This window comes from Argentina silus (genome assembly GCF_951799395.1).
Source record: "Argentina silus genome assembly, chromosome: 3".
In the NCBI taxonomy this organism is placed as follows: Eukaryota; Metazoa; Chordata; class Actinopteri; order Argentiniformes; family Argentinidae; genus Argentina; species Argentina silus.
In genome coordinates this window covers 20,419,574-20,444,572 of record NC_139657.1, presented here as the reverse complement: position 1 = coordinate 20,444,572, position 24,999 = coordinate 20,419,574, and the positions used below count along the sequence as shown (strand labels likewise).

General features: G+C 38.7%; 3 protein-coding genes across 3 annotated transcripts; all 3 read right to left on the bottom strand.

Moving 5' to 3' along the window:
- Positions 1-1,393: 1,393 nt before the first annotated feature.
- Positions 1,394-2,890, bottom strand: bpgm (2,3-bisphosphoglycerate mutase; the record flags this gene model as incomplete). Its single annotated transcript, XM_083667433.1, has 2 exons — positions 1,394-1,635; positions 2,290-2,890. The coding sequence occupies 2 exons, from the start codon at positions 2,888-2,890 to the stop codon at positions 1,469-1,471; spliced, it is 768 nt and encodes a 255-aa protein (XP_083523559.1). The 3' UTR covers positions 1,394-1,468.
- Positions 2,891-4,186: 1,296 nt separating this feature from the next.
- Positions 4,187-9,456, bottom strand: LOC310801810 (troponin I, cardiac muscle-like; the record flags this gene model as incomplete). The annotated part of the gene is made up of 4 exons (XM_083665963.1): positions 4,187-4,555; positions 4,746-4,919; positions 9,133-9,222; positions 9,352-9,456. The coding sequence occupies 4 exons, from the start codon at positions 9,454-9,456 to the stop codon at positions 4,475-4,477; spliced, it is 450 nt and encodes a 149-aa protein (XP_083522089.1). The 3' UTR covers positions 4,187-4,474.
- A 3,884-nt stretch (positions 9,457-13,340) lies between these two features.
- LOC310802215 (troponin I, slow skeletal muscle-like) lies at positions 13,341-16,978 on the bottom strand (the record flags this gene model as incomplete). Its single annotated transcript, XM_083666507.1, has 7 exons — positions 13,341-13,528; positions 13,625-13,798; positions 13,897-13,986; positions 14,322-14,453; positions 14,569-14,610; positions 16,645-16,734; positions 16,874-16,978. The coding sequence occupies 7 exons, from the start codon at positions 16,976-16,978 to the stop codon at positions 13,442-13,444; spliced, it is 720 nt and encodes a 239-aa protein (XP_083522633.1). The 3' UTR covers positions 13,341-13,441.
- Between the last annotated feature and the right edge of the window lie 8,021 nt (positions 16,979-24,999).

Here is a 24,999-nt window from a genome sequence, read left to right as displayed (position 1 = left end):
AAACAGACATTACAAAATGACAAAAAACAAAGCATTTCTCTCTTCCCAGTGTAAAAACAAACATCACAGTACAGTGGTTCCCCACAAATAGTTTACAAATTACATGTAACAGTAATTACTCACGTGAGATATAATGTAAGGAATGTTTAGTTTTCAAAACATTTTCACTCACATTAGTAATAGTGCATGTACAGAGAACAAGTGCTACAATCATTACAAGTGGTTGTTTGGTTATCAATTCACATTGAAGATAACATTTGAAATCGTTTAGTTTAACTCTCAAAAATAGTATGTTAAATACCACTATACAATAGATGTTAAATTCAGAAGGGGATTTATCAAAAGTGTTGCATATATCCTCCTTGATTTTGAATTTTAAGATCAGGTCACTTAGTTTGTGGATATATTGTCCAATAAAAGTAAAAGTACCAATAAGGTGCAAATATAACATCTTTAGTATTCAATTGCCATCACCAAGTGGCTTTAATCATTGTATATCTGTGGCTAACCTATACCATAACTTGTGGTAAGAATACTCTTAGAGTAGAAATTGGATCAAATGTTATCTTATAAAACATGGGATGGCAGGATTTCAATGGTACAGTACAACACATTTGCAGCATTTCTGTGAAAAGCAGTCATCTTGGAATGAATAGCTTGGCTGTCAATCTCAATGAGGTAATATTTGTTAATGAAGTGCGTTTTTTTTTCCTGATAAATTAAATTACTTTTATTGGTATGTGCTGGCTCATAGTGTATTCTGTCACATTACAATTTCAACCAACCTGACCTAGCCAAACACTATGATTCCAAAGCATTTCTCCATTGGAATCGTGCAACATAGTACGTAGCTACCCCAAACCATAACATGGAAGGCACATGTGACAGAGGTTTCAAAATGGTTAGCTTGGGACATAGTAGTACTCCAAATATGTCTCAATGTAACAGTAAGCTAAAACTTTCAAAATACTTCAAGATTAGACATAAAATAGATCAAATATAGATCCTGCATCTTCATCATATTGTAAAATCTATGCATGTTAATGATCACTTTGAGTAGGTTATACAAGAACTGAAACTCATATAAACTTAGAACATGGAAGGGAGATTATTTGCAATATTAACCAGACACTTCTTCCATGTACATTTACTTACAGTTCCATATTCCGTTTCAACTCTCTTCTTTCGTTCCATCTAATAAGGCTGTACCTACCTGTAGAGTCTGGATTCAGTCCATACCCCAATTGTGCATTAATTCAATTAAGATTAAATACACTGTCACTGTAAGACTTACCCTTAACTCTGATTACAGTCTATCCTTGCTATTGAATAATCTGATTAAAAAAATTAAACCAAGAATACAGTTTTGAATGAATTTGATTAAAATGGTGCATAGGCAACCAAATACGTGCTTTAGGGAAGTTCTTAGGAGGTGTGTCTTACAGACAGTTGACAGGATTCAGACCGATTATTTGGCCTTCCCCTGGTCCTCCACCTTTTTGATAGCTGCCTGAATCTTTTCCTGGTCTCCCAGAAGTTGCCGAGGTTTCACTGCCCGAAGGTTCTCATCCAACTCCAGCAAAACTGGTATCCCTGTGGGTAAAGTCACGTCGACGACATCCACATCTGAAATACCTGTTGAAATAATAGTGATACTGTTTGTGGTATTCTGCTGCTGCAAACCCTCGATAAACATTTAGGGGAAGTCTGTACAGAGGTTGTCAAATCTTTCTTCTATAATATATGGTCAATTTAGACCAAATCAAAATTAACAGAAAAAAATAAGAATATGATAAAGTTAAAATAACTGTAAATCTATTAATAAATGTTTAAAAATAGATTAGCTACATTTTTTCCAGCAAGTGTTGGTACTCTATGATATCTCTTATGTAACTGCCTTTAAAGTTGCTCAGTGGCCAGTGACTACAAATGCACACCCCAAAGCCTGTGGGTGTGCTGAAAGGTCAGTGTAGATTTCATCTCATGGCAGCAGTCAAATGTAACATTAACTCAGTGCCCTTTTTGTACAAGTTCAGCGTGCCATTTCTGGAACTCAAATATGTTCTTCCCAATTATAACCGTCACTTCCCAAAGTGACGGTTATCAGCTAGACTAGAATATAGCCTAGGCCTAGACTTCTCCACTAAAAGGGCCCATACAGTATGTGGATTACAATGCAAGTGAAAGAGAAAGTGGCCAGCTCATGCTAAATCTGTACAAAAGCTGGGAGAATAATAGCGAGGCAAACATTTGGCCTAATAATGGTGCTGATGCAGTTGAGCGGCATACCTTCCAGGTGCTTCAGCAGAGCCCTACAGCTATTGCCATGGCCAGAGATGAGCACGGTTCGACCACTCCTAATCTCTGGAACAATTGTACCATTCCAGTATGGCAGGAGTCTCTCCAGCACCTCCTTCAGACTCTCTGATTGGGGAAGATTCTCCTTTGACACATCACAGGTGCTGTACCTGCGGTCATTGTATATCTCCAGGAAGTATGGGTGGGATTCATCAATTGGGGGTGGCGTGATGTCGTAGCTCCTTCTCCACTGCTTTACCTGTTCCTCTCCATGGTTCAGTGCCATCTCTGCCCGGTTGAGCCCGATCAGGGCGCCATAGTGGCGCTCATTCAGCCTCCAGGACTTCACTACAGGGACCCACTCCTGCCCCATGGCCTCCAGCACCAGCCATGCTGTGTGGATAGACCGACTGAGCAGGGAGGTGAAGACCATGTCAAACTTGTAGCCCTGCTCCTCCAGGAGGTGGCCACAAGCCTGGGCCTCCTTCACTCCGTCCTCACTCAGCTTCTGGTCCACCCAGCTGCAGAAGCGGTTCTCTTTGTTCCAGGCCCCTTCCCCATGCCTCAGCAGAAAGAGTTTGTACTTGGACATCCCAATGACAGGAACCTGCACACACACACAATTCATATGCTGAGGAAGCTGCAGCCATTACCTAGAACAAAGTGAAACACTCTCTATTATTATTAACAGCTCAGCACTGTATAGAGCTATAGACTTTTCCCATATTAATTAAATGTTGGAGGGAAAGAGCAGGCTAGCTAGCACAAGCTGTACTAGATTAGCTGCTTCAGTACTGCATTAACATGTCAATTATTTGCCTGAAAAAGGTTTGAGGTTGCCTTAATGTCAGGCATTTCAAGTGGCAGAATAAAAAAGATGGCAAATGCACGACGTATGCAGGATAATTCCTATTACATGAGACACGTCTGTCTGATATTGCACCTAAGAAAAATGTAGGCTACTATTGTGTAAAGCCTACAATGCAATTAATACCATAATAACATAACACTATTCCTATCAACAGTTACGAAAGCTAGCCTAACGTTAGCTAGCTAAAGGCAACTGCCAAGCAACTGCTGGATGCCTTGCACTGCACTGCACGTCTCATCTTGGTCCTTGTTAGGAACCCAACGGACACGCTCGCACGAGGAAAACACTGCATTTTCCAGTGTGTGCTGCAAGCATAATTGTGAGGAAAATGCATCATAGCAATACAGTAATATGAATGTATAGCTTACCCTGCGTAAGTTTCAAGCTCGGCCCAATTGTCGTGCAATCGTGACTGTTGACAGCAATTTGGATCACCATCGAGGGCAGTCCCAGCCGTCGACAGTCAAGATATTTATCATCCAATCGAAATAGTAACTCGCATCTAAGGGCGGGACTATAATTGCGTGTGTAATCCATATAAGGACTGATGTAAGCCTCGCGCTGAAACTGTCAAGAGGGAGTCAGAGCTCTATGAGGGAGTCCGTTCACACTACAAGGTAACGTTCATTGAACGTGGCTTGACAGTAAAGTATCTAATGTGATTAGAATCCATCTTGGCTCACATCAGCTTACAATGTACTTTACCTGCAAAACATATATTTTTGGGGAACGGGACACAATATCCTCTCGGCCTACACATGTCTTAACAACACTCTCTGGCAACTTACATTACAGGTGTGTGGATTGTGTATTGTCAACTGCTTCGTGAAATGAAATGTTGCTGATGCTGATACAAGTGAACCAGATAGTGAAGTGCTTTATTGTCAGTGATACAAAACCACTCAACATAGTGCATCGCACAGCCTACATCATTTTTTGTTTTATTGTTCTATTTTGTACATTTTTGTACAGTTAATATTTTGCTTATATATATATTGTTGTTTTTTATGTCCCATGCACCAACCTCACCAAGTCAATTTCCTGTATGTGCAAATATACATGGCCAAGTAAAAGAATTCTGAATTCTGATTCTGATCACACACAATCAAATAAATAACAATATTTCATAACATATTATATACAAATAATACATTATTTTCCAGTGAGTGAGTAGAATAATTATCATATGACACACAAAAATGTGTCAATTCAGTAACAATTCAGGAGACTCTCATGTAAAAATTGCTTGTGTCTTGACTGTCAGTTTGTAAGGTAAAATGTCATATGAATTCATTGCTCCGATGATTAAGAAGCAAACATCTTCTTCCTGCCTTCCATGCCAGACATAGCATCCACATTCTTACGCCAGTCAGTCACCTCCTCTTTCTGTGGGGAGGATAACAAAGTGACTCACACATGTGCCAATTAACAACACAGTAATTGCACTTGAACAGAAGCAAATTCAGTCTTTCAAACAAATACATATCATAGAGGTTAATTAACTGAATGATTTATTTAATACTGGAGGAGTTTGAAGTTTTTGCAAACTGAAAAGCATTTTTGTTGTCTCCCTTACCTTCTCCTCCTCCTTCTTCACAGTCTTGAGGTTGGCCTTGAAGTCTACAGACTCTTTGACCTTGGAGCCCAGCAGTGCTCCCAGCATGGCATCTGCAGACACTCTCACTCTCTTTAGAGCAGGTCTCTTCATTTTGCCCTTCAGCTCAAATATCTTCTGATTCAGATCCAGAAGCTAAGGCAAACATAGTGTATTATCAATATTAACTTTAACCATTTCATACATCTTCAGCTCATAGATCTTCTGAGACATGTTTTCAATATATTGCCAACACCAATATGTACACTAGCACAAAGGTTTGCTATTCTCATTGTGTAAAGCTACACATTGTCAAATGCATCACATACATAACTTTCACTTTTAAAAGATCCATTGATGTGAAATGTAACAATAATTAAATTTGAGCAATGGCTACCTCTATGTCATTTTTTGACACTTTTGCAGCAATGTCATACCGCTCCTCATCAACAACATCAATTTTGTGGTGCAGTTCCTTACAAAGATTCTGTGGAAAGAAAACTTGAATGCTCAATGGGTTTGACATTTAAGCATAGTGTTTTACTTATTTACTATCAACAGTTCCCTGTTCATTTATTATAAACATACCCTTGCAACTCATAGAACTTGAATATACTGTATCTGTATATGCTAACACAGTATACTCAAAGCTCTGAATATGTGTCTCTATTGTACCACATACTCATGGTACCTGATTATACCCCATATAGTGCACTCATTGTACCTGAATAAACCTAAATATAACCATACAGTGTGCTCATAATACCTGAAGGTCCTGCACAGACAGGCCTGACAGCTTGAGAGGTGGGACTCTCTCACTGAGAATTCTCTCTCTGTCTTCTATCTTCTGCTCTTTGTCAGCAGCCACCATAGTCGCAGCCTTCTTCAGAAGTTTGGTCTGGGATACAGCATGTTATGCATAATCACAACACTACAGTGTACATTTCACACAAGCTTAGCCTACTTTATGAAAAAAACCGCCAATAAGTGCCATTGATATAGACATATTCTATGCAAAAAGGAGTCTATAGTCCTCTATAATTACTTGCATTATGAGATTTATGCTGACTTTGGAAGTAATTTCTAAGCTACTGTTAATGCATGTCTTATGATTACTCCACTCTGCAAACCATGGTTCAGTTTACACACAAAAACTACCTTCAAGAAAAGTCGGCGAGATGCAGTGATCTTTGGCTTGGGTTTCTGAAAAGGAAATACATTAAATGTTTCTAGAGCATGTTGATAACCAGTTTGATTTCACTATAAGAGCCTCAGGACACCTAGATTCTAGTAGAAGTAGTAGTAGTAGTAATAGTAACACTATTCACATTTCCTGTCCTGATTTGAACATACAAATGAACTTACCGGCGCCCTGAACCAACATCAGTCGATTGGTTAAAAAGAAAGAGAGAAAGAGAGAATGAAAGGCACACACACAAACATGTCATATTTATGTTCTTTTGCAGACTATTTACTTTATATTTTGACAGCAATGTGATAAAAGCCAGGGTACTTACGCTTCAGACATGATTGCAGTTCTGTGTGGGTCTTCTGTCATTTCACAATGTGAAAAAAAGAAAACGTCAATTCAATCTCACAAGTAATCACAAGCTTTTTGAAGAATCTGAGGGGTTTTTTAACATACAGCACTGCATCAGGAATCCTAATCCTGTTTTTCACAGAGGGCAAAATGTACTATAGCATCCTAAATACACTGTATGTTTGGGGCACCAGAAAATGATTGTTTTGGTTGTGTGACAATATTAATCTTGTCTATGATGGAGTTACAGTATTAGCTCAAATAGACAGATTACGGTATTTGTCTAATTTTATATCTCACAAAAAATAATTTCAGGAAAGTTACTGTAGTAGACATCTTATTTCTGGTCATCTAACAATTACACCTCTACTATTATATTTTTAAAAATGCAATGACATTGTAATCCAATCAGTTTCTATAGTAAAACAATTGTCACATGCATCAAATGTACAATTTCTATGCCACATTATTACATATTAAATTAACCTCTATGTAGAGGTGACTGCTCAGTGACAGCAAGCTGCTGTCATTACAGAACAAACTCCTCTTCCACAATCCCATTTACAGTGTCCTCCATCAAGGTACTGCGTTTGCTGAAAACTTACCTTTCAGGTGAGGAAAAGCTACTTGTTGTCTTTGTGAGAGTAGAATAGAAGGACGGAAAGTGGGTAGATATATAGATTCTGAAGATCATGTGAGTGGCTCACTAAAATAGACTGCCTGACCTCACCATTCTTGCTCTGAAATGCTGCACATCCCAAGGTCTGGTGTGTGAATGTTTCTGCGTGACTCTCTATCTGTGACACCCGCTGAGGGGTACTCACATACAATAACCCCCGTAACCAGACTTGAGTTGTACAGTATTGTATGTGAGATTGTAAAAATGTTTTGCAAGGATAAGCAATACATAATATTTGATACACAATCAAGAGATTTCAATTCAATTTTTATTTTTTTATTTATTTTCTAAGCCTTTAGTGAACCACACTGTTTTGCATAAAGTAAAGGTTTACAAATCCAAATCCAAATCCAAACGACTTTAATTACATATAGTTGACTACTATGTCAGTGACTAGTTTTATAATTAGTCAGATGGAACTTTGTCAACATTAAATCATGGTAGCATATCTTATCCAGAACAAATTTGCTATTAATAATAATGTTTGTGAAGGATACTGACAGTTTTGCTTTCTTTGATGGAGCATATACTGTAGTTAGAGAACTGCCTTGTCAACTATTTAGTGACTGACATATGACCCAACAAAGATGGAAATTAACAAGGACAGTGGATAGCACATTCAGATTTCACATAAAAAAAGTTAAGTAAAGAACATATTTTCTTTTATTGGTATTACATTTACATATCAATGTCTTGTCATGTATACTGTCAGAGAATCAAACATTTTAAAAACAAATCAAAACTGTTGATGGACAACACATTTCATTTGTCCAGTAGCTACTGTATAGGGTAGGAGTTATGTGTGAGCCATTTTTCTCCCATCTCAATTCAAAGCTTATACTGCCATCATCAGGCTGTTGGGGATAACTGTACATCAAACATGAGACAACTAGAAATGCTGAAACAACGTTTTTAATGGTGTGCTGTCACTCTTACAACTGTACACAGTCGTTGTAAATAAGGAAATGCATTTGCTCAAACAAAAGAAATATCCAACATATTTTTTATCATACACACTACATCTGCTTCAACATTGTCATGAAGTAATTTAAAAGTATATTTACTATTTCATGTACAAAAAACAAACATAATTGTTTATAAACCACTTCAAAACAATCTTCAATACACATCATTTTGCCACTTTGTGTGATCATTCAATTATCTCTTAAAATCTGTATTGATACCTTCAGTCAATCTCCTTAACGTAGACTTCTGCTGCACCTTCTTGTTATCTCCAACCAGCAAGGTTGTACTTTGATTTTCATCTGCAAGTCATTTTGTAGACCAAATAAACTCAGATGCAATTATGTTTTTGTGTGAAATATGTTGACAGGTGAGGAATTAACATTCTTATTTAAAATAACATTATTTTTACCTTTCAATTTCCAGAAGCATCAAAGAGCTTCTTCCTACCCTCCATACCAGACATGGAATCCACATTCTTACGCCAGTCGACAACCTCAGCTTTCTGTGGGGAACAAAAATATATAATTATCATTGTCTCCCTGCATAATTTGGCTCAGTTCATAGATTTCAATCATGATGATAGTCGCTAGATAACACGTAAAATCAGATATCCTTACAATACATCGCCAGCCTTACCTTCTCCTCCTCTTTCTTCACAGTCTTGAGGTTGGCCTTGAAGTCAATGGACTCCTTGTGCTTAGAGCCCAGCAGAACACTCAGCATGGCCTCAGCAGAGATCTTCACCCTCCTGAGGTTGGGTTTCTTGAACTTGCTCTTCAGCTCAATGATCTTCAGCATCATATCATTGATCTGGGACAGGGGACATTGCACATTTCAGGTATTATAGTCCTATGGGCTCTGTCACCTCATTGACCCTTTTCCTCCAGTTGCACAGTACTACAATAACCTATTCAATATGGCTGTCATTGTTCACGCTTGTTCATTTAACAGCCACCTGGGGGCAGTGTTTGGACATTATTAGGTTTAAACTACATTAAGCAGTCAGAAAAGGTGCAATGGGGTGAGACTATGATTAGTTAATGTTAAAGATAGGTTAACGCAATATTGCACACAATAATGCTATCAAACAGCTCACTAAAGAATGTTATAGACGTTGGGTTATTTTCTGTAATATTCCAACACATTGTTGTTATTATCTCATAGATTATCTCTTACTGCTTTACCTCTTTGTCACTTTTGGTCACCTTGACATCAATATCATACCGTTCCTCATCTACAACATCAATCTTATGATGCAAATCTTTGCATAGATCCTGTCAAAAGAACATAACTTAAAGACAATGAATTTAACACTTTCTGTTTAATACACTCTCTGTGAGAATTTAACATAGGATGAATACAAAAACTGTGTTATGACAATGTTCATTTCAACATTCAAGTACCTGAAGCTCTTGCACAGACAAACCAGACAGTTTGAGAGGAGGAACTCTCTCACTCAGAGCATCTTCTCTCTCTTTTGTTTTCTCTTCCTTCTCAACAATCAACATTTCGGCAGCTACTGTAAGCAACCTCATCTATAGGGAAAGAGTGTAAACATCAGAAAGGAGTGTACAAAAAAAGGTCAAAAGGTCAAAGGGTCGGGAGCAATATCATGAATATTATATATTGCATGCATTCTGCATCTCAATTCTAGCAACCATGCAATGTTTACCTTTAACCCCAGCCTTCGTGAGGAGGAGATCTTAGACTTTTTCTGGAATATTTGACAAATGAAAGAAAAGGTTTATGCTTGCTATAATCATCAATTGTATGATATTTTGGATCTTTTTGATGTGGTCAAAGGTAAAACCACTCACCGGTCTATTTCAGCACAAAATGGCAGAGGAAAAAAAGGAGAGCACATTTTAAACATATCGTTCTATGATATTTTAGTTAATCTTTCAAACGCACACATGAATAAGCATACTTACGCATCTGCCATGTTTGCGTTCCTTTCCTGACCCTGACATTTTAAGAAAAAACATTTTTTAGCATTTTATCCCATTAGAAATTCTGCAGTTAAAGTTAGTTTGACTTAAAAATCTAAGTGCAAATAGTGTACAATGTAATCTCTCTTACATGTCATTGAACTGTATGCTTAGGATTGATGACTGGCTGATTGTCACCTACTCAATGCATGTATTGGCTATGCTATATGATTTATTGTCCACACCTGATAAATCCCCTGTCCAATAAGGTAGTCTAAAAGCCTCAACTCATACTTTCACAATTTCACAAATATTTTCTATTTGTCCACAATTTAAAAGGGGGAGTTAAAGACTGTACTAAATTAGATTTTAAATGATTATTGTAGAATATAATCCACATTTACATTGAATGAAAAAAACTAAAAACTGAATGAATTATTAAAATGTTAACCTAAATCTCTCCAGGTTAGAGCCCTAATATTTCTCAACATAACTGACAAGTCTTGACATACAGTAGGTGGTGATATGAATGCACAGCCAACTAATTCAAAGACATGTGAGTTGATTAAGACTAATTTGCTGTCAGCATTCAGCAAAGTGGTTATCCAATGTGTGGTTACACCATCACTTTTCTTTGAAATTCTTACAGTCTTCTAATTTACAAAATTAGCATAATTGATGTATAATGAAAGGTTATACATTCCCGAAGAACATTTGTATTGCTCTATGTTTGCATTGCTCTGCTTATCACACCTGCATTCCTGTCATACCTAATATATTATCTAATCCACAAAGTTAATGAAATATTAGATATCTAATCTGCCCATTCAAATCAAGTCAAAGTGGTCATTAAGACATACCTTTAAAATGAAGAAAAGGCTGAGAGGATAAGCGGCAGCGAGCTGAGAGGGGATAGGGAAAATATCATTTAGATTTATAGTTTCTATCCCCCGTGTGAATGGCTCACTTATAGTTTCTATCCCCCATGTGAATGGCTCACTAAAATAGACCCCTGTCTGTGACACTCTCCCTCTGACAGTGACATTTACTATTGTACATAGCATCCACACATTGTTCAGGCAGGACAGTGCTGTAATAAAACAATTTTATTGGACTTGGACATTTGGGCGCACGCTGCCGTGTGGTTTTGATGCCATCCATTGGAGGCAAGTGACATGGAGCATTTATTGCCGTGACAACCCATCATCCATTTTAGGCCAAGAACTCAGTGTCATACGTATACCGTTAGCTTTCTGTTCTAATCTTGCTGTCCACCTCTTTCAGTTTCAAGTTTCAAGTGAAGAATCTACGTAAGGAAACCCAAACAGAAGTCCCACAAAACGCGAAGGACCTTAAGCAACTCTGATTCACCGAGAACAATAGTGCATAGTGCATATCCAAGCCAAAGGCCACTGGCCCTGTACCAGAGGTGTTCAATCTCAGGGCGTCTAATATTAGCACTGGACTAAACCAATAAAATGCTGTGGAGTGGACAGGCTTGTATTTTACTTTATTTGATTGATTCTATGCATCTTTTCATTAGATTTAATAGTTTAAAATCATAATAAGATGTAGTACTGTACGAAGCCCATAACCAGTTCTGTCTGACACCAGTGGCAGGATTGGCATCCTGTGTGAATCACTGTGAAGAATAAGTTGTGATGTGTAATGACATTAAGTTGTGTTAGCAAATTAATTTGATAATTTGCTAGAACATCAGAGCTCCACCTCGGAGCTGAGAACAAAGCAATGTCAATCTTAGTTAGGGTTAGGGTCAGGGTTAGGCTTTATTTTGGGATTTAGAATAACAGGGACAGGTGTTAGTCAGTGTTGATGCCATGTAAACTGATCCACCCAGAGCTCATTCTGTATAAATGCTGTGGTAGAAACATAAGGAACTAATCACTCCCAATCATGAGTCAGTGTCAAAGTCATGCCTGCATGGAATTTAGTAGTGCCCCATTGGAAAAAGTACATCAGCATAGTGTTCATGGATCCTATTGAAGGACATGGATCGCTTGAAGATTACCACTCTGTTTTTATAAAGATGGTTAAAAAGATCAGTGATAAAACTCATATGTTTTATATTGTCTTTGGCAGTCTCATTATTGAGAGATCAGATAAAGTGTATAAATAATTTATTCTCGAGAAGAGTGTAAAACATTACATGGCCACTGTCATTCACAATACTGTCCATTAAAAAGTCTCAGAAACTGGGCTTTGTTGTTGAGCCAGTCCCTTCAGTTATGTTAGTGATGGAATGGTGTCCTTAACTCGCTTGGGTCAGACAGGCTGCTTTGAGAGCTGGAGCGACCTCAACCCGATGACCTGTTCCATGTTTAGAAAGGTCATAGATCGTAATGTAGGTCATAGATCTCTCGGCCCCCCTGATTGCAGTCATTAACACATATTTTCAATCTGACTGTTATCTCAGGTGCTATCCCCAAGGTTTGGAAGGCAGGTCATGTGCATAAAGATGGTGACCCCTCCGACATAGATAACTACCGCACAATATCCAAGCTATCTTGCTTTCCAAAGTAGAGTCCTGGTCAACTAGTTGACCTCATTTAAGTCCCATAGATCTCTGCATTACTCCCTTTTTGTGTATAAAACATTACTGCATAACTCCCAGGTTACCTAACCTCATTATTGAATTTCAAAAACATCAATTACCCAACTCGTTCTCAGGGCTCCCTTATGAAAGAGGTCTTGGTCTCAAGGGGACTCACTGCAAAAAATGCTTATGTCTGCTTTGATTTATGAATGTTGTTAAATGTTATGTCTAACTCTGTTCTGCTCAGGGAGTTAAGAGCCCTTTTAAGTTTCAAGACTCACTATCCATGTGAATACACTTATCAGCTAGTTAATTCCTGTGGTCTCTTTGCACACATACAGAACTTTTAGTGCAGTACTTGATGATACCTTGAGAAAGAAGAAGTCATGAAAAAAGTGCCCCAAAGAGTCAATTCTTTTAATTGAAAAGAGGTATTTATTATCATTACTGACACCATCCAGCTCCCAACAACTTAATAGATTACAGCAAAAACTGTATTAAAAAACACAATTTAAAGTAAGTGAAAGTACATAAAGATGCATAAAAGGATTTGTGAATAGCTTAGACATTCAGGGACATCAGATGTTTTACTACTAAGAGAACTGTTACTACCTGAAATTGTACTATTCAAACACGCAAAATATATGTCTAAAATATGGCTATAAGTTAGATGTACTGTACCATGTAAACTAAACTATTGTATAACATTATATGCAGGTGTGGGCATATGTATGTATGTGTGTGTGTGTGTGTGTGTGTGTGTGTGTGTGTGTGTGTGTGTGTGTGTGTGTGTGTGTGTGTGTGTGTGTGTGTGTGTGTGTATGTGTGTTTGTGTGCGCGTTTGTGTATGTGTGTGTTTGTGTGTGTATGATTTAGATTAGTTCTTCCCTCTCCTTGGTGTGTCCTCAACTGAGACATTTTGGCACTCAAGTCATGTACAAAAGTACATTTCCAATAAATTAGCAAGGATTTTGATTACTTTGGCAGGTATGGACAAACTACTACTGATATCTATTGTCCAGCATCAAAGAGCTTCTTTCTGCCCTCCATACCAGACATGGATTCCACGTTCTTACGCCAGTCGATAACCTCTTCTTTCTGTGCATAAAGAAAGAATCATTACAGAGATTAACAGCAAAACTGTTTTCTTTGACCAGGAGGACCAATACACAGTACTGGACTGAGGCATGCTACCCTTACCTCCTCCTTCTTCACAGTCTTGAGGTTGGCCTTGAAGTCGACAGACTCTTTTACCCTGGAGCCCAGCAGTGCTCCCAGCATGGCATCAGCTGAGATCTTCACCCTCTTCAAGGCAGGTCTATTCATTTTGCCTTTAAACTCAATGATCTTCTGAGACAAATTCTCAACCTAAGGCAAACATGGTGTATTAAAAACAAATACTACATAAAGATGAACTTTTAACACAGGTGTGGTGAATAGCATGGGAACGAAATGTGAATAAGTACCTCTTTGTCATTCTTGGTCACCTTGGCAGCGATGTCATACCGTTCCTCATCTACAACATCTATCTTATGGTGCAGTTCTTTACACAGTGCCTGTGAGAAGGTGAGATTGAAGGACAGGCAGAGCACTGCATCATATCCACAGCACAAAACACGCTTTCAGTAGACCATTGCAAAGGCCTTTCAGAGAGTAGTCTAGTTTTATCAGACTGTAGTTCTTTACAAAAGGTCACCCCCAAAATGTTGAAGAAGCATCCTTTGTGCTGATTGGGTCAATAGAATACCAACATCGGGCACTGCATATAGAAAAACACAACAAACCATGTTCTTGAGTGAACATTCTTTTTTTTTCACAATGAATGCTGACATTTTTACATTTTCTTTTACACATGATTGATGGGCTATCTACCTCTGTGACCAGCACATACCTGAAGGTCCTGCAAAGGCAAACCAGACAGCATGAGTGATGGGACTCTCTCACTCAGAGTGTTCTCTCTCTCCAGCCTCTTCTCCTCCTTGTCTGCAACCAACATCGCCCCTGCCTTTTTCAGCAGTTTAGTCTGATATACGACATGGGGAATTAATATGTTATGTGATAATGTGATATGAGTGGATACAAATGTGCTTTGTCAAGTGTTTGTGAGCATTATTAGAGAAAAGGGAAAACAACAATACCTTTAAAGCCAATCTGCGGGATGCAGAAAACGTTGACTTTCTCTACAGGAACAAACAGTACATAGTGGTTAATCAAGAAATCAACATTGTCACAATGTATATTTACAATTGAGTGGTTATAAAAACATACACAGCATAGTTAGCAAACAAGTTTAATATTACTGAATTACTCCACAGTATGTAATGTTTCATCGCAATACTGTGCCTCAATGATCAGTGTATTGTATCACTTTAAGGATCTAAATTCAAATCATAATCCATATAAATTATACAATTCAAAAGATGTCTAATTCACTTACTGGTCTATGAGGAGAATTTGGTCATGAAAAAAACAAAAAACAATTGAACAAGGAGTTGAAAACTTTGAATACCTTGTAAAGGTATGAACAGTTATGATTTCCTCCAAAAAAACGCACATCAATATTATACTTACGCCTCAGACATGTTGGATTATCCTTTGTTTCCTGAAAGAGAGCCAAATGTTCTTAATTAACACGCAAGACAACTTAAGCATCTATACACCCGAGACAATTAACTAGATGTTATGGTTTATCTCTACCGTCTTTCTTAAAAAATTGACAAAAGCATCTTCTTTGTTCACCAACAAAAGCATCAACATTTGTTTCAGCCTCAAAATGTCATATATTTAAATAATATATATTTCAACATGTTTCTAGTTGAGTGAATGCCAGCTGAAACAAAGGATTTAAACTAGACATGGTAGACATGGTATGGTACCATGCAGATACCAAGCCTTTAAATTAACCACAGTACATGCTTGAATACTACAAATTGTTAAAAGAAATATTGACTTACAAATATTTTTGAAAGACATAAATCTAACCCTATGTAATTCAGAAACATCTAATCAGTTATATTTCAATCAAATATCTGTCTTGTTATGTCTGTAAAATATATACAAATAAAGAGGTTATCAAAATGTGAAAGTAATGCTATTGAATTTCTCAGAATATGAAACTGTAAAACTGCATGATCTATACCATAGATGAGTGCACACACAGAGTCTGTATGCTTGTATGCCTGATGATGGTATGAAATCATTCAATAATTTCATTTTGTAATGCCTGATATCAAAGAGTGTGCTCTCATGCCAAATTCCTCTGTGCAGGTTCCCATAATCAAATCATATGTACATGAAAAGAAACATACCGTTTTCTCTTCAGAAAAGCTGGTAGAGTGAGCTGTGCCAGGCATCACTGGGGGACAAGAAAACCTCAGTCAAATTGTATGAGTTCAATGGCCTTCTGTGAATGGCTCACTAAAATAGACCCTCTGGCCATGATCCTTGTGTCCTGATGACCTGTATATAGCAGCAAAACACTATTGCATATGCATCCCCAAATGCAGGTCCCCCACTATCCTCCCACTATTAAACCTTAGATGGGGGGAGAGGGAAGCTTGCCAAACACCTGTAGGGGCCCTCTGTCCAGAGAGTTAATAAAGTAGGAAACAGTGTACTGGGTACATCCTGGTCAGCAGACCCCCCATTGCTGTAGCAACACAACATGTTGAGAGGGATTTGCTCTCTACTGTATGTTTTAAAAAAGGAAACAGAAGGAATCATGGCTATTATTTCCATGTGAAAGAGGAGAAAATACACGCTGGCAAATAAAATTGGAAACACCTTGAAAGTGGTCTAAGGGCCGGGAGAAACTGTAATCCATGGTTCAGAGTTGTTTAAATAGCCACTACTAACTTCAGCTAACTTTAGCCACTACTAACAAAAAAACAATGTTAGTAAACAACTCTGAACCATGGATTACAGTTTCTCCTGCCCCATAGACTACTTTCAACGTAAGGAACCATCTGACTATAAGGTGTAAAATAGTGAACTATCCCTTTAATAACTAATTCAAGCTTATATTGTGCTAAATACCCCTACAAAAAACATGAAACAGGAGCATAAAAGTGTGTATTCCTGCAGAGATGGTCTATTGAAAAGGACCTACGTTCATGGCCTAACCCCTGTTTTTTGCATACTGTCCGCTGCCTACTTTGGACAGGTTTAATGTTGTGTGGATATTCTGTGTGGAAATTCTAGAATAGATAGAATACCTCTATCTCATTTTTGGACACCTTAACGTGCATGTTGTATCTTGCATCATCTACGATATCAATCTTGCGGTGTAGATCTTTACAAAGTTCCTAAAAGAATAGGATATCATGTAAGTCTTTCACTCATATCACAAATTAACTAAGGCAATAGAAAATTCTATGACCATTTAATTGCAAAAAAACACCATATCATCCTGGGCAAAATACATTTGAACAGCTGATACAGTACCTGGAGCTCCTGTACAGACACACCAGACAGTTTTAGTAGTGAGACTCTCTCATTTAGGGCGTTGTCTCTATCACGTTTCCTCTCCTCATACTCAGCCACCAGCATCGACCCTGCCTTTTTCAGTAGTTTGGTCTAACATAAGACAACACAAATAGTTAATCTCTAGTTGTGGCCTTTGGTAGACAGGTATACAAAGTACTTTATCTGCCTATTTAAGTACATTACAATTAATTCTTAGGCATTAATATGGGTGGCTGTCTCCATTCTAAATTGTACAAAATAGTGATTATCCCCATTCTAAATCAGAAGCAGTATTCTCACAGTCTGTGAGCACATGAAGCGGAGCCATTCTGTGGAGGCAGTCATGGTAGTGTCACAGAGAGGATAGAGAGTGAGGCCTACTGTACCTTTAAGTGCAGTCGGTGTGTTGTAGAATACTTTGGCTTGGTAGGGCCTCCCTTTGCTCTCAAAATAGCCTCAATTCTCCACGGCATTGATTCCACAAGAAAATTCCTTTGAGATTCTGGTCCATGATGACATGATTGCATCAATTCCTGCAGATTGTTCAGGTGCACTTTCAAGCTGTGAATCTCTCATTCTACCACACCCCAAAGGTTTTCTACTAGATGACTGGGAAGGCCACTGAAGAACACTGAACTCATTGTCATGTTCATGAAACCATGAACATGACAACCTTTTGCTTTGTGACATGGTGCATTATCATGCTGGAAGTAGCCATTAGAAGATGGGTAAATTGCGGCCATGAAGGGATGAACATGGTCAGCAACAATACTCAAATAGGCTGTCGCATTCAAGCGATGATTGATTGGTATTAACGGGCCAAAAATATGCCAAGAAAACATTCCCCACACCATTACACCACCTCCACCATGAGAAGGTGTGCCGGTCTTTTTACACCATTGACAACAAACAACAAGAGAATAAAAGTTAATTGACTGCATTTGGATCCCAAACATTTTGACTAAGATTTCAATCACTAAAGAGGTTATAGTCACTACTCACCCTTCAGACATGGTTGCTGTGGTTAAGATTCCCTGAGGAATAGATTAAAGCATGTGTTTACAGCTATAGAAAACAGTATGCAAATTAATTTCTTTACCAATCAGCACTGATTTAAAAAAAAAAATCAAATCACACTTTCATTCTAGTCTTGGAGTCATCTTAACCTGTGTCTGAAAAACTAGCCCGGTACAATAGTAACACTGCAATGAGTTATCGTTTTGATGAGGGATTAGAGGGAATTACTACAAGTCTCTTAAACAGTAAGGGCAGTTTTGTGAGACAGATTCCATAGCTAATTCAATTTAGGCCTGGTTGTCCCCATTGGCCTAGCTCTTCGGACACAGCTCCTAGTATTTTAATGTGCTCATGCTTCCCTTTCTTATCAAGGGCTTGAGTGGGGGCTCCTGTCTGGCTATATTTGACCACATTGCTACCATGCTTTCCTATGGCCTGGATAGCAGCTGTGGCCTTGATGATGCCACACAAGGCGCAGCTGTAGTGAGGTTCTCTTTCAACCCCTCACTATGGGGGGACACAGTTGTGTGTACCTTTCACTGAAGACCCCTATTCAATCATGCCTGGTACAGTCTGGTAACGCTTGCAAGTGATAGCCCCACCTATCATCCATCCTAATAAAGGGATGCTGCAAGCGCGCCATATCATTCTTTTCCACTCTTCACTCGCTGACTAAATTTAAATTCTATCTGAGCAATGGTTGCATCATTTTCTGCCCCAACCCTCCCCTCAATGGAGGACATGAAAAATAAAATAACAATCACAATTCTATTTAATGTACAGCTATTCACACTTTATTACACTTAGACACATACATGTACAGAATATAGACATTTACAAATTCCCATCACTGCCTGTATTGGGTTCACAAGTGAATGAGCCAATCAACTATCCATTCCATATCTAGTTCTAACCTTCCAATGTCCACAGGTCAACCCACTTTTTTCAGTATATTACCATTTTACTATTTCCACTTGCAATACATCCCTCTTTCTACTGTGGAATTTCATGAAGGCCTTGAATCTCTCCATTTGTATAAATTATCTCCCTATAAAAATTTTTTATTTTACCTAAGAATAGAATCATATTTCCCAAATGAGTGGGTCTGGTCCCCCATACTGATATTAACAACCATTCCTGGACTTGAATCCAAAAGTGAGCCACCGATACCAAAATAGATGTTCTATTGATTCTGTTTCCTCATGGCCAAATATGCACAATTCAGCTGACAGTTCAATGCCCCAAATATTCTTCTTCAGCATTATTGTAGCAAGAATTTTATATAAGAGTTTAAATTAAAAAGAACGGATTTCTGGGTCCTTCAACTTAACTTAACTGTTCCACTAACAATCCTATGATTCCCCCAGGGAGTTAGGTTGTCTCTACTGGAATCCTGTGGTTGAGCTCAACGCATACCCAAAATAGCAATACTACCAATTGGCCTCAGACAATTGGCACGCTAGCTATGATCTACCATTAAGTGTAGCTTAATTGCTGTGCTGCTTTGGTGTGTGGGTGAGTTTTTTCTCTCGAGCAAGAATTTACTCTTTCGGTTGTTGCCACCATTGCCACCCCCTCTTGGGGAGAGGCATTCGGATACTCATGCATATCAACGATTAGCTTGTATGCATGGATTCCGAGGCACAGGCAGCCCACAGCACTACTGCAGTCGCATCCGCTCGACCTATGCCTAAAGATGCTGTCTTATGAGACGGCATTGTTATTCGTCCTGGCTACAGCCAAGTGTGTGAGTGACTTGCATGCGCTATCAGTCCAGCCTACATGCACTCAGTCTGCCCCTGGTGACGCAGGTTACGTTACACCCTAATACGTGCCCTAATGCAGCGTTCATTCCCGAGATCATATCCGCGGCTTACCACAGCACACTGTAGTATTGCTCCTTCCATTCCCCGCCCATTTCTATTGGAACAAGAGCGTATGAATGGCCCCTGTCCGGTGCGCACGCTGTGTGCTACTCAGATAAGACTCATTCAGGGTTTATGATCAGTTGTTCATCCACTTGGCGAACCCTGCCAGGGGTCTTCACAGCGCCTCTCCCACTGGATCGTGGGGGCCATTGTGAGGCTTGCATTCTGGGAGTTTGCAGCCCCCTGAGGGGATTCAGGCACTGTCCACCTGGAGCCAACTGAGCCTCTCCTCATACTGTAACGTTTTTACAGCCTGGACGAGACTACGCCCTCTGTGGCACATTCCGTCGTTAGAGCTGGTTTGGAGACTGTGTAATGTGGAAAGGGTACGTTCTTGTATCTCTACAGGTTTCTAGTTCAGACCAGGCAATCGGGGCGTTTTGCAGTCCCATAGTGAGGGGTCGAACTAAGTTAACTGAAAGAGAACTAAAGGTTACAAATGTAATCCAGGTTCTCTGAAGGAAATGAGGGAGACTCCTCACCTCATTTCCCCTCTCGTGCTGAGCTTGAAGAGTGGTTCACTGGATTAAATGGCACGCTTGCATCATCCCTTTATTGGGATGGGTGAAAGGCAGGGCTATCACTTGTAAGTGTCACTGGTCTGTACCAGACGTGATTGAATAGGGGTCTTTAGTGAAAGGTACACAAGAGTGTGTGTCCCATAGTGAGGGGTCGACCTCATCTCTTTTAGAGAACCTGGGTTGAGAATGATCTATTTGTCTGTTCATCTCTCTCTCTTTCTCTTTCTCTCTCTCTCTCTCTTTCTCTCTCTCTCTCTCTCTCTCTCTCTCTCTCTCTCTCTCTCTCTCTCTCTCTCTCTCTCTCTCTCTCTCAAATGTTGTTAACATGCTAATGCCTCCAGCTATAGGCTAAGCTTCAGGTTACATATTTCCTCACCGAGATATCATGGGATCATGTTGAGCAAACAGGGTCAGAGCATTTGTTTCAAGACCATAAACAGGTACTTTCATTAGATGCCCGACAAAAACACAGTATATCTTAGGCACTGAGTTTAGTGAATCATTGTCCAGTCCCATGTGCCTCACATAGAGACGGTCGGACTATAAAAACAGAGAAAGTGTAATACAAGAGTGTCAATTTATGTCAACACAGATAAGTCTTCTGGCAGATGCCTGTTCACTAAACTGTGTATTTTTAAATTAACGATTTGGATCAAAATGAACCGCTCATGGCGGTTTCAAAATTGGAATGTGCATTGAAACAATACCCACACACTGTACAGGGATCAAACCCCTTCATCTATGTTATGGTCTCAAATAGCCGGGGTCTCAAATAACTTGATGTTGTGTAAACTAATATGGCCCAGGCATACATTCAACAGTGTAGAAACACCTGCAAGAGGAGCCAGGAATTAACACACAGCCATAGTCACAGATGTAACTTTAGAGGTTAAGCCAGTTCAGCATATACTCAGTTTGATCCAGTGAATGAAGGGGATACGATGAAAGATTTCCCTACACATTCTTATAGTATCTGCCTTTTATGACTGGCACTATCTGGGCAGTAAATCCCACATAAAAATGTTTTCATTTCAACAAGTTCAAATCTTTGCATTTGAATCACATATGGATGTCAATGAATATTATATATATATAAACCAATGAAGGTTTTTAAATAAATTATAGACTACATTCATTGGTTTGTCTTTTTAATTATTATAGACCTACATGAGACCCAAAGAAAACTTACATTAAAATGAAAAGCATTCAGCACTGGTTCATTCAGTGCCCTGACTAAAATTAGTTACTGATGCCCCCTAGTGATCCATATGTGAAACAATGCATAAACAACTCTCCACTCACACTAGTCATTATGGGGGAGTGTACTAGCCAGTAGACCCTCCTCAGAATAGTAAGCCCTGAGGAGGGTATACAGGCTACACATTACTATGGTTTTGAAATTGTTGCCTGCTGTACAAAATTATGCAGAGTTAGAGAAAATTATATGGAAAATTCACCTGAAGTTTTGGGCTAGAAAATTAACAATACTGAAGCCTACAGTATTAACTAAATATTGATGTTTCCGAAAGCCATTAAAACCCATGAGACAGGAAGATAGACATACATATGTTTAACCACAGGATATCCCTTATTTAGTAATTTCCTGCTAATTCAGATTTTTATCTCAGCAATGTAAACCTAAATCTGAAGGCATTTCCTTGTTCATGACTGTACATGTACTAGCTGTCTTGCAACATATCCTAAGTTGAATGATAAATATTTGTATCAAGATACCAGCCTCACTCAACAAATTTTCACACAGCAGTTCTTATGCTGCCATGACATTACCTTAAAAGAATTGTGGATCTAAATCTGTAAAACTGCAGAACGTTTATCTGGGAGAATGAACTTGTTCCCTTTCATTTGTTTGATAGTCTCTGCTGGACTTACCATGTCAACTCTCAGGATTCTTGAAGGGCCACTGTTGAATTGTACACAACAGGTAAGTTCTTCACAGTTATCACTTTGTTCTTTGCAAGTATAAAGGAAATGGCAGCGCTTGGTGGCGTACCACACTAATCGCATACCACATAATCGCAAGGTTCCTGGTTCGATTCCGACCCTCGACATATCTTGCATGTCATCCCTCCTCTCTCTCACCCATCCTTCCTGTCAACCTCTACTGTCTCTATCCCAATAAAGCAGAAATGCCCTAAAATATATATTAAAAAATGATTTATAAAGGAAATGGCATCATCAATTGTTTTCAATTATCTATGTTTTTGTTTTCCAGGGCTTGCAATGCAGTGTTCAAATTAGTAAGTGTCTTGATCAGTGATACAGTGCACACTTTAGTTCTATTTCTAAAGTCATGGTATCTGATTATGGAATAAAACATCTCAAACTCTCTCAAGACAAGAAAAGTGTCTGTTTTGAAGAATATTAAAGTGTAATGAAAACTGTACAAAATCCAATTTTGTATGACATGTAAAACCAGGCAATGCACAGTAGTAGTCTTGCATTGTTAGTCTGAATTGCACAATTCAATAATGATACAGCCTGAATACAGGACATTTTCATATTGTAACCCCCACTGAATGTACCAGATAACAGCACAGATGAGGGCTGGGTTGAGTCAAGATCCCTGACACCTAATGGTCCAGTGTGGAATCCAGAACAGGTGGGAGTCAGGAGGGGGGAGAGTGGAGGTCTGCTACCTGTCATCACTCTCAGCTGGAGCATGAAGGCTAATGGTAAAATACCCATCCGTTCCCATTGTTTGAACAGTAACCAAAAGGCAAACACCATAAGCTATATATACCTTCATCGTAACGTAGATGCTGCTACCAAATGTGAATCCCTTGCTGAGTGTACAGCAGAGTCCGAATGTATTCATTTACAGTGTTTCAGTGTGCATCTTATTGTATCATGTCTCAGAATGGGCTTCTTAGCTTTGGGGCTGTACTGTACATATCTGCACTTAATTCTCTGTGGCGATTTTTATATTCCTGAAATGAAAGACTGCTGTACAACATGAACAGACTATGTCCTGGATCTGATTCACAGCAGGTGTATTCGTCCTCCGTGGGACTGAGGTGCACATCCTGGAAGAAGCCAATAATAAAAGCATATGCGTGCAATACATTTTCCACAACAAAATAGAAACAATTATGAATCCAAACTATACGCTGGTAAGATATCAATAATTGTGCAAACCTACTAGTGCAACCCAGTGTAAGTATTCTGCTACACTGTGATTTTTTTTTTAGAATGATCTACTAACCAGACATAACAAAGTGAACCTTTGTTTTTCAGTGGACATTTTCATTAGACAGAGTTGTGGTGGACCCCGGGCATACATATTTTGTTTCGGTCTATAATTTACCAAAACCAGATATTGGTGATTACAGGATTGACAAAACCATTACAATCCCAGGTGAGTCAGAAGTGGAAATACAAGTACATTGTGCTCACTATACGTATTGTATTTATGCAAAGACTGCATGCAGTTTGCTAAACGTAGCTTAATAGCAAAAATTAAGTAATTTCAGTTGCATCAGTTGAAAAGTTGAAAAGTGATCATGTTTATTTTCTCAAAATGCATTTGCATTGACTGCGATTGACCTGGATGTTATCATCATCAGGATGTGAGGATCGAACGATTCAAGATGCCAAAGTGTGTGTGGAGAATGGTAAGGCTTACAAAAAGTCGGTTAACAGTTCATAGGGGAAGTGATTCAGGGCGTATCTGTATGAATAATGAATTGAGCTGTATGAACAATGTTATATCATTCCAGGCAGTCTTTGGGATCCTCACATGACCTGGGTTATGTCAGTTGATGAGGGAGATAAATTGATGATTGCAGTGGGTTTTGATACAGGGGAGTTCTCTGAGCAGTACCTGGTTTCCATCCAGAGCCCTGTGTTTCATTCACAGAATGTCTTGAAGGTAGGTGTCACCTAAAAAGCATACTGTGTTATTACTATCAATAATAAAAAAAGGTGTTCCTTTTTTATTATATTTCCTTGGACTTAGAGATTTAGTTTTCTGCATGTCTTCATACATGCACTTTAGATAGACTGTAAAGTAAACATACTATACTGTAAGATTGCTGACTGCATGGTGACATGAATACCTGGTGTAATCACACTTTTACTTCTCAGAAGAATAGGACATCATTGAATGTGACTTTTGAGTTGGACATTTTGCAGCTGTCTCAATGTATCAATGTATCATTAGAGGTGAGTTTCATCAGTGTGCTATGAAAACCACTAGATTTCCATATTAAATATTTGCTCTCTGGAAATGTATCTAATAACATGACAAACAAGAGAAAGAGGGTGAGGGTCATCTGAGGGTGTCCAGGAAGTAGAGTAGTCTAGGCAAATTAATGCATGTACTATATGACTAATCTCAGATATGTTTTTCCCCAAAGATTCAGCCTTTTTTCATAGGGTGCAAGAACGATTGTTTTCATTACAAGGAGAGCTTTAATTATTGCTCGAGTGAGTATTATGTACAGTATCATCTAAATATGTGTAAAGAATAGAATACAAAGAGATTAAACATTAACACTGCCATGAAATGGCTTGTTGAAAGATCAGTTTAATTACCTTTTCTTCAAACCTCGTACTATTATTATAAATTATGTATGTTGCTTTCACATTATCATTCACCTTTGCCTGTGTTTAATGAGTC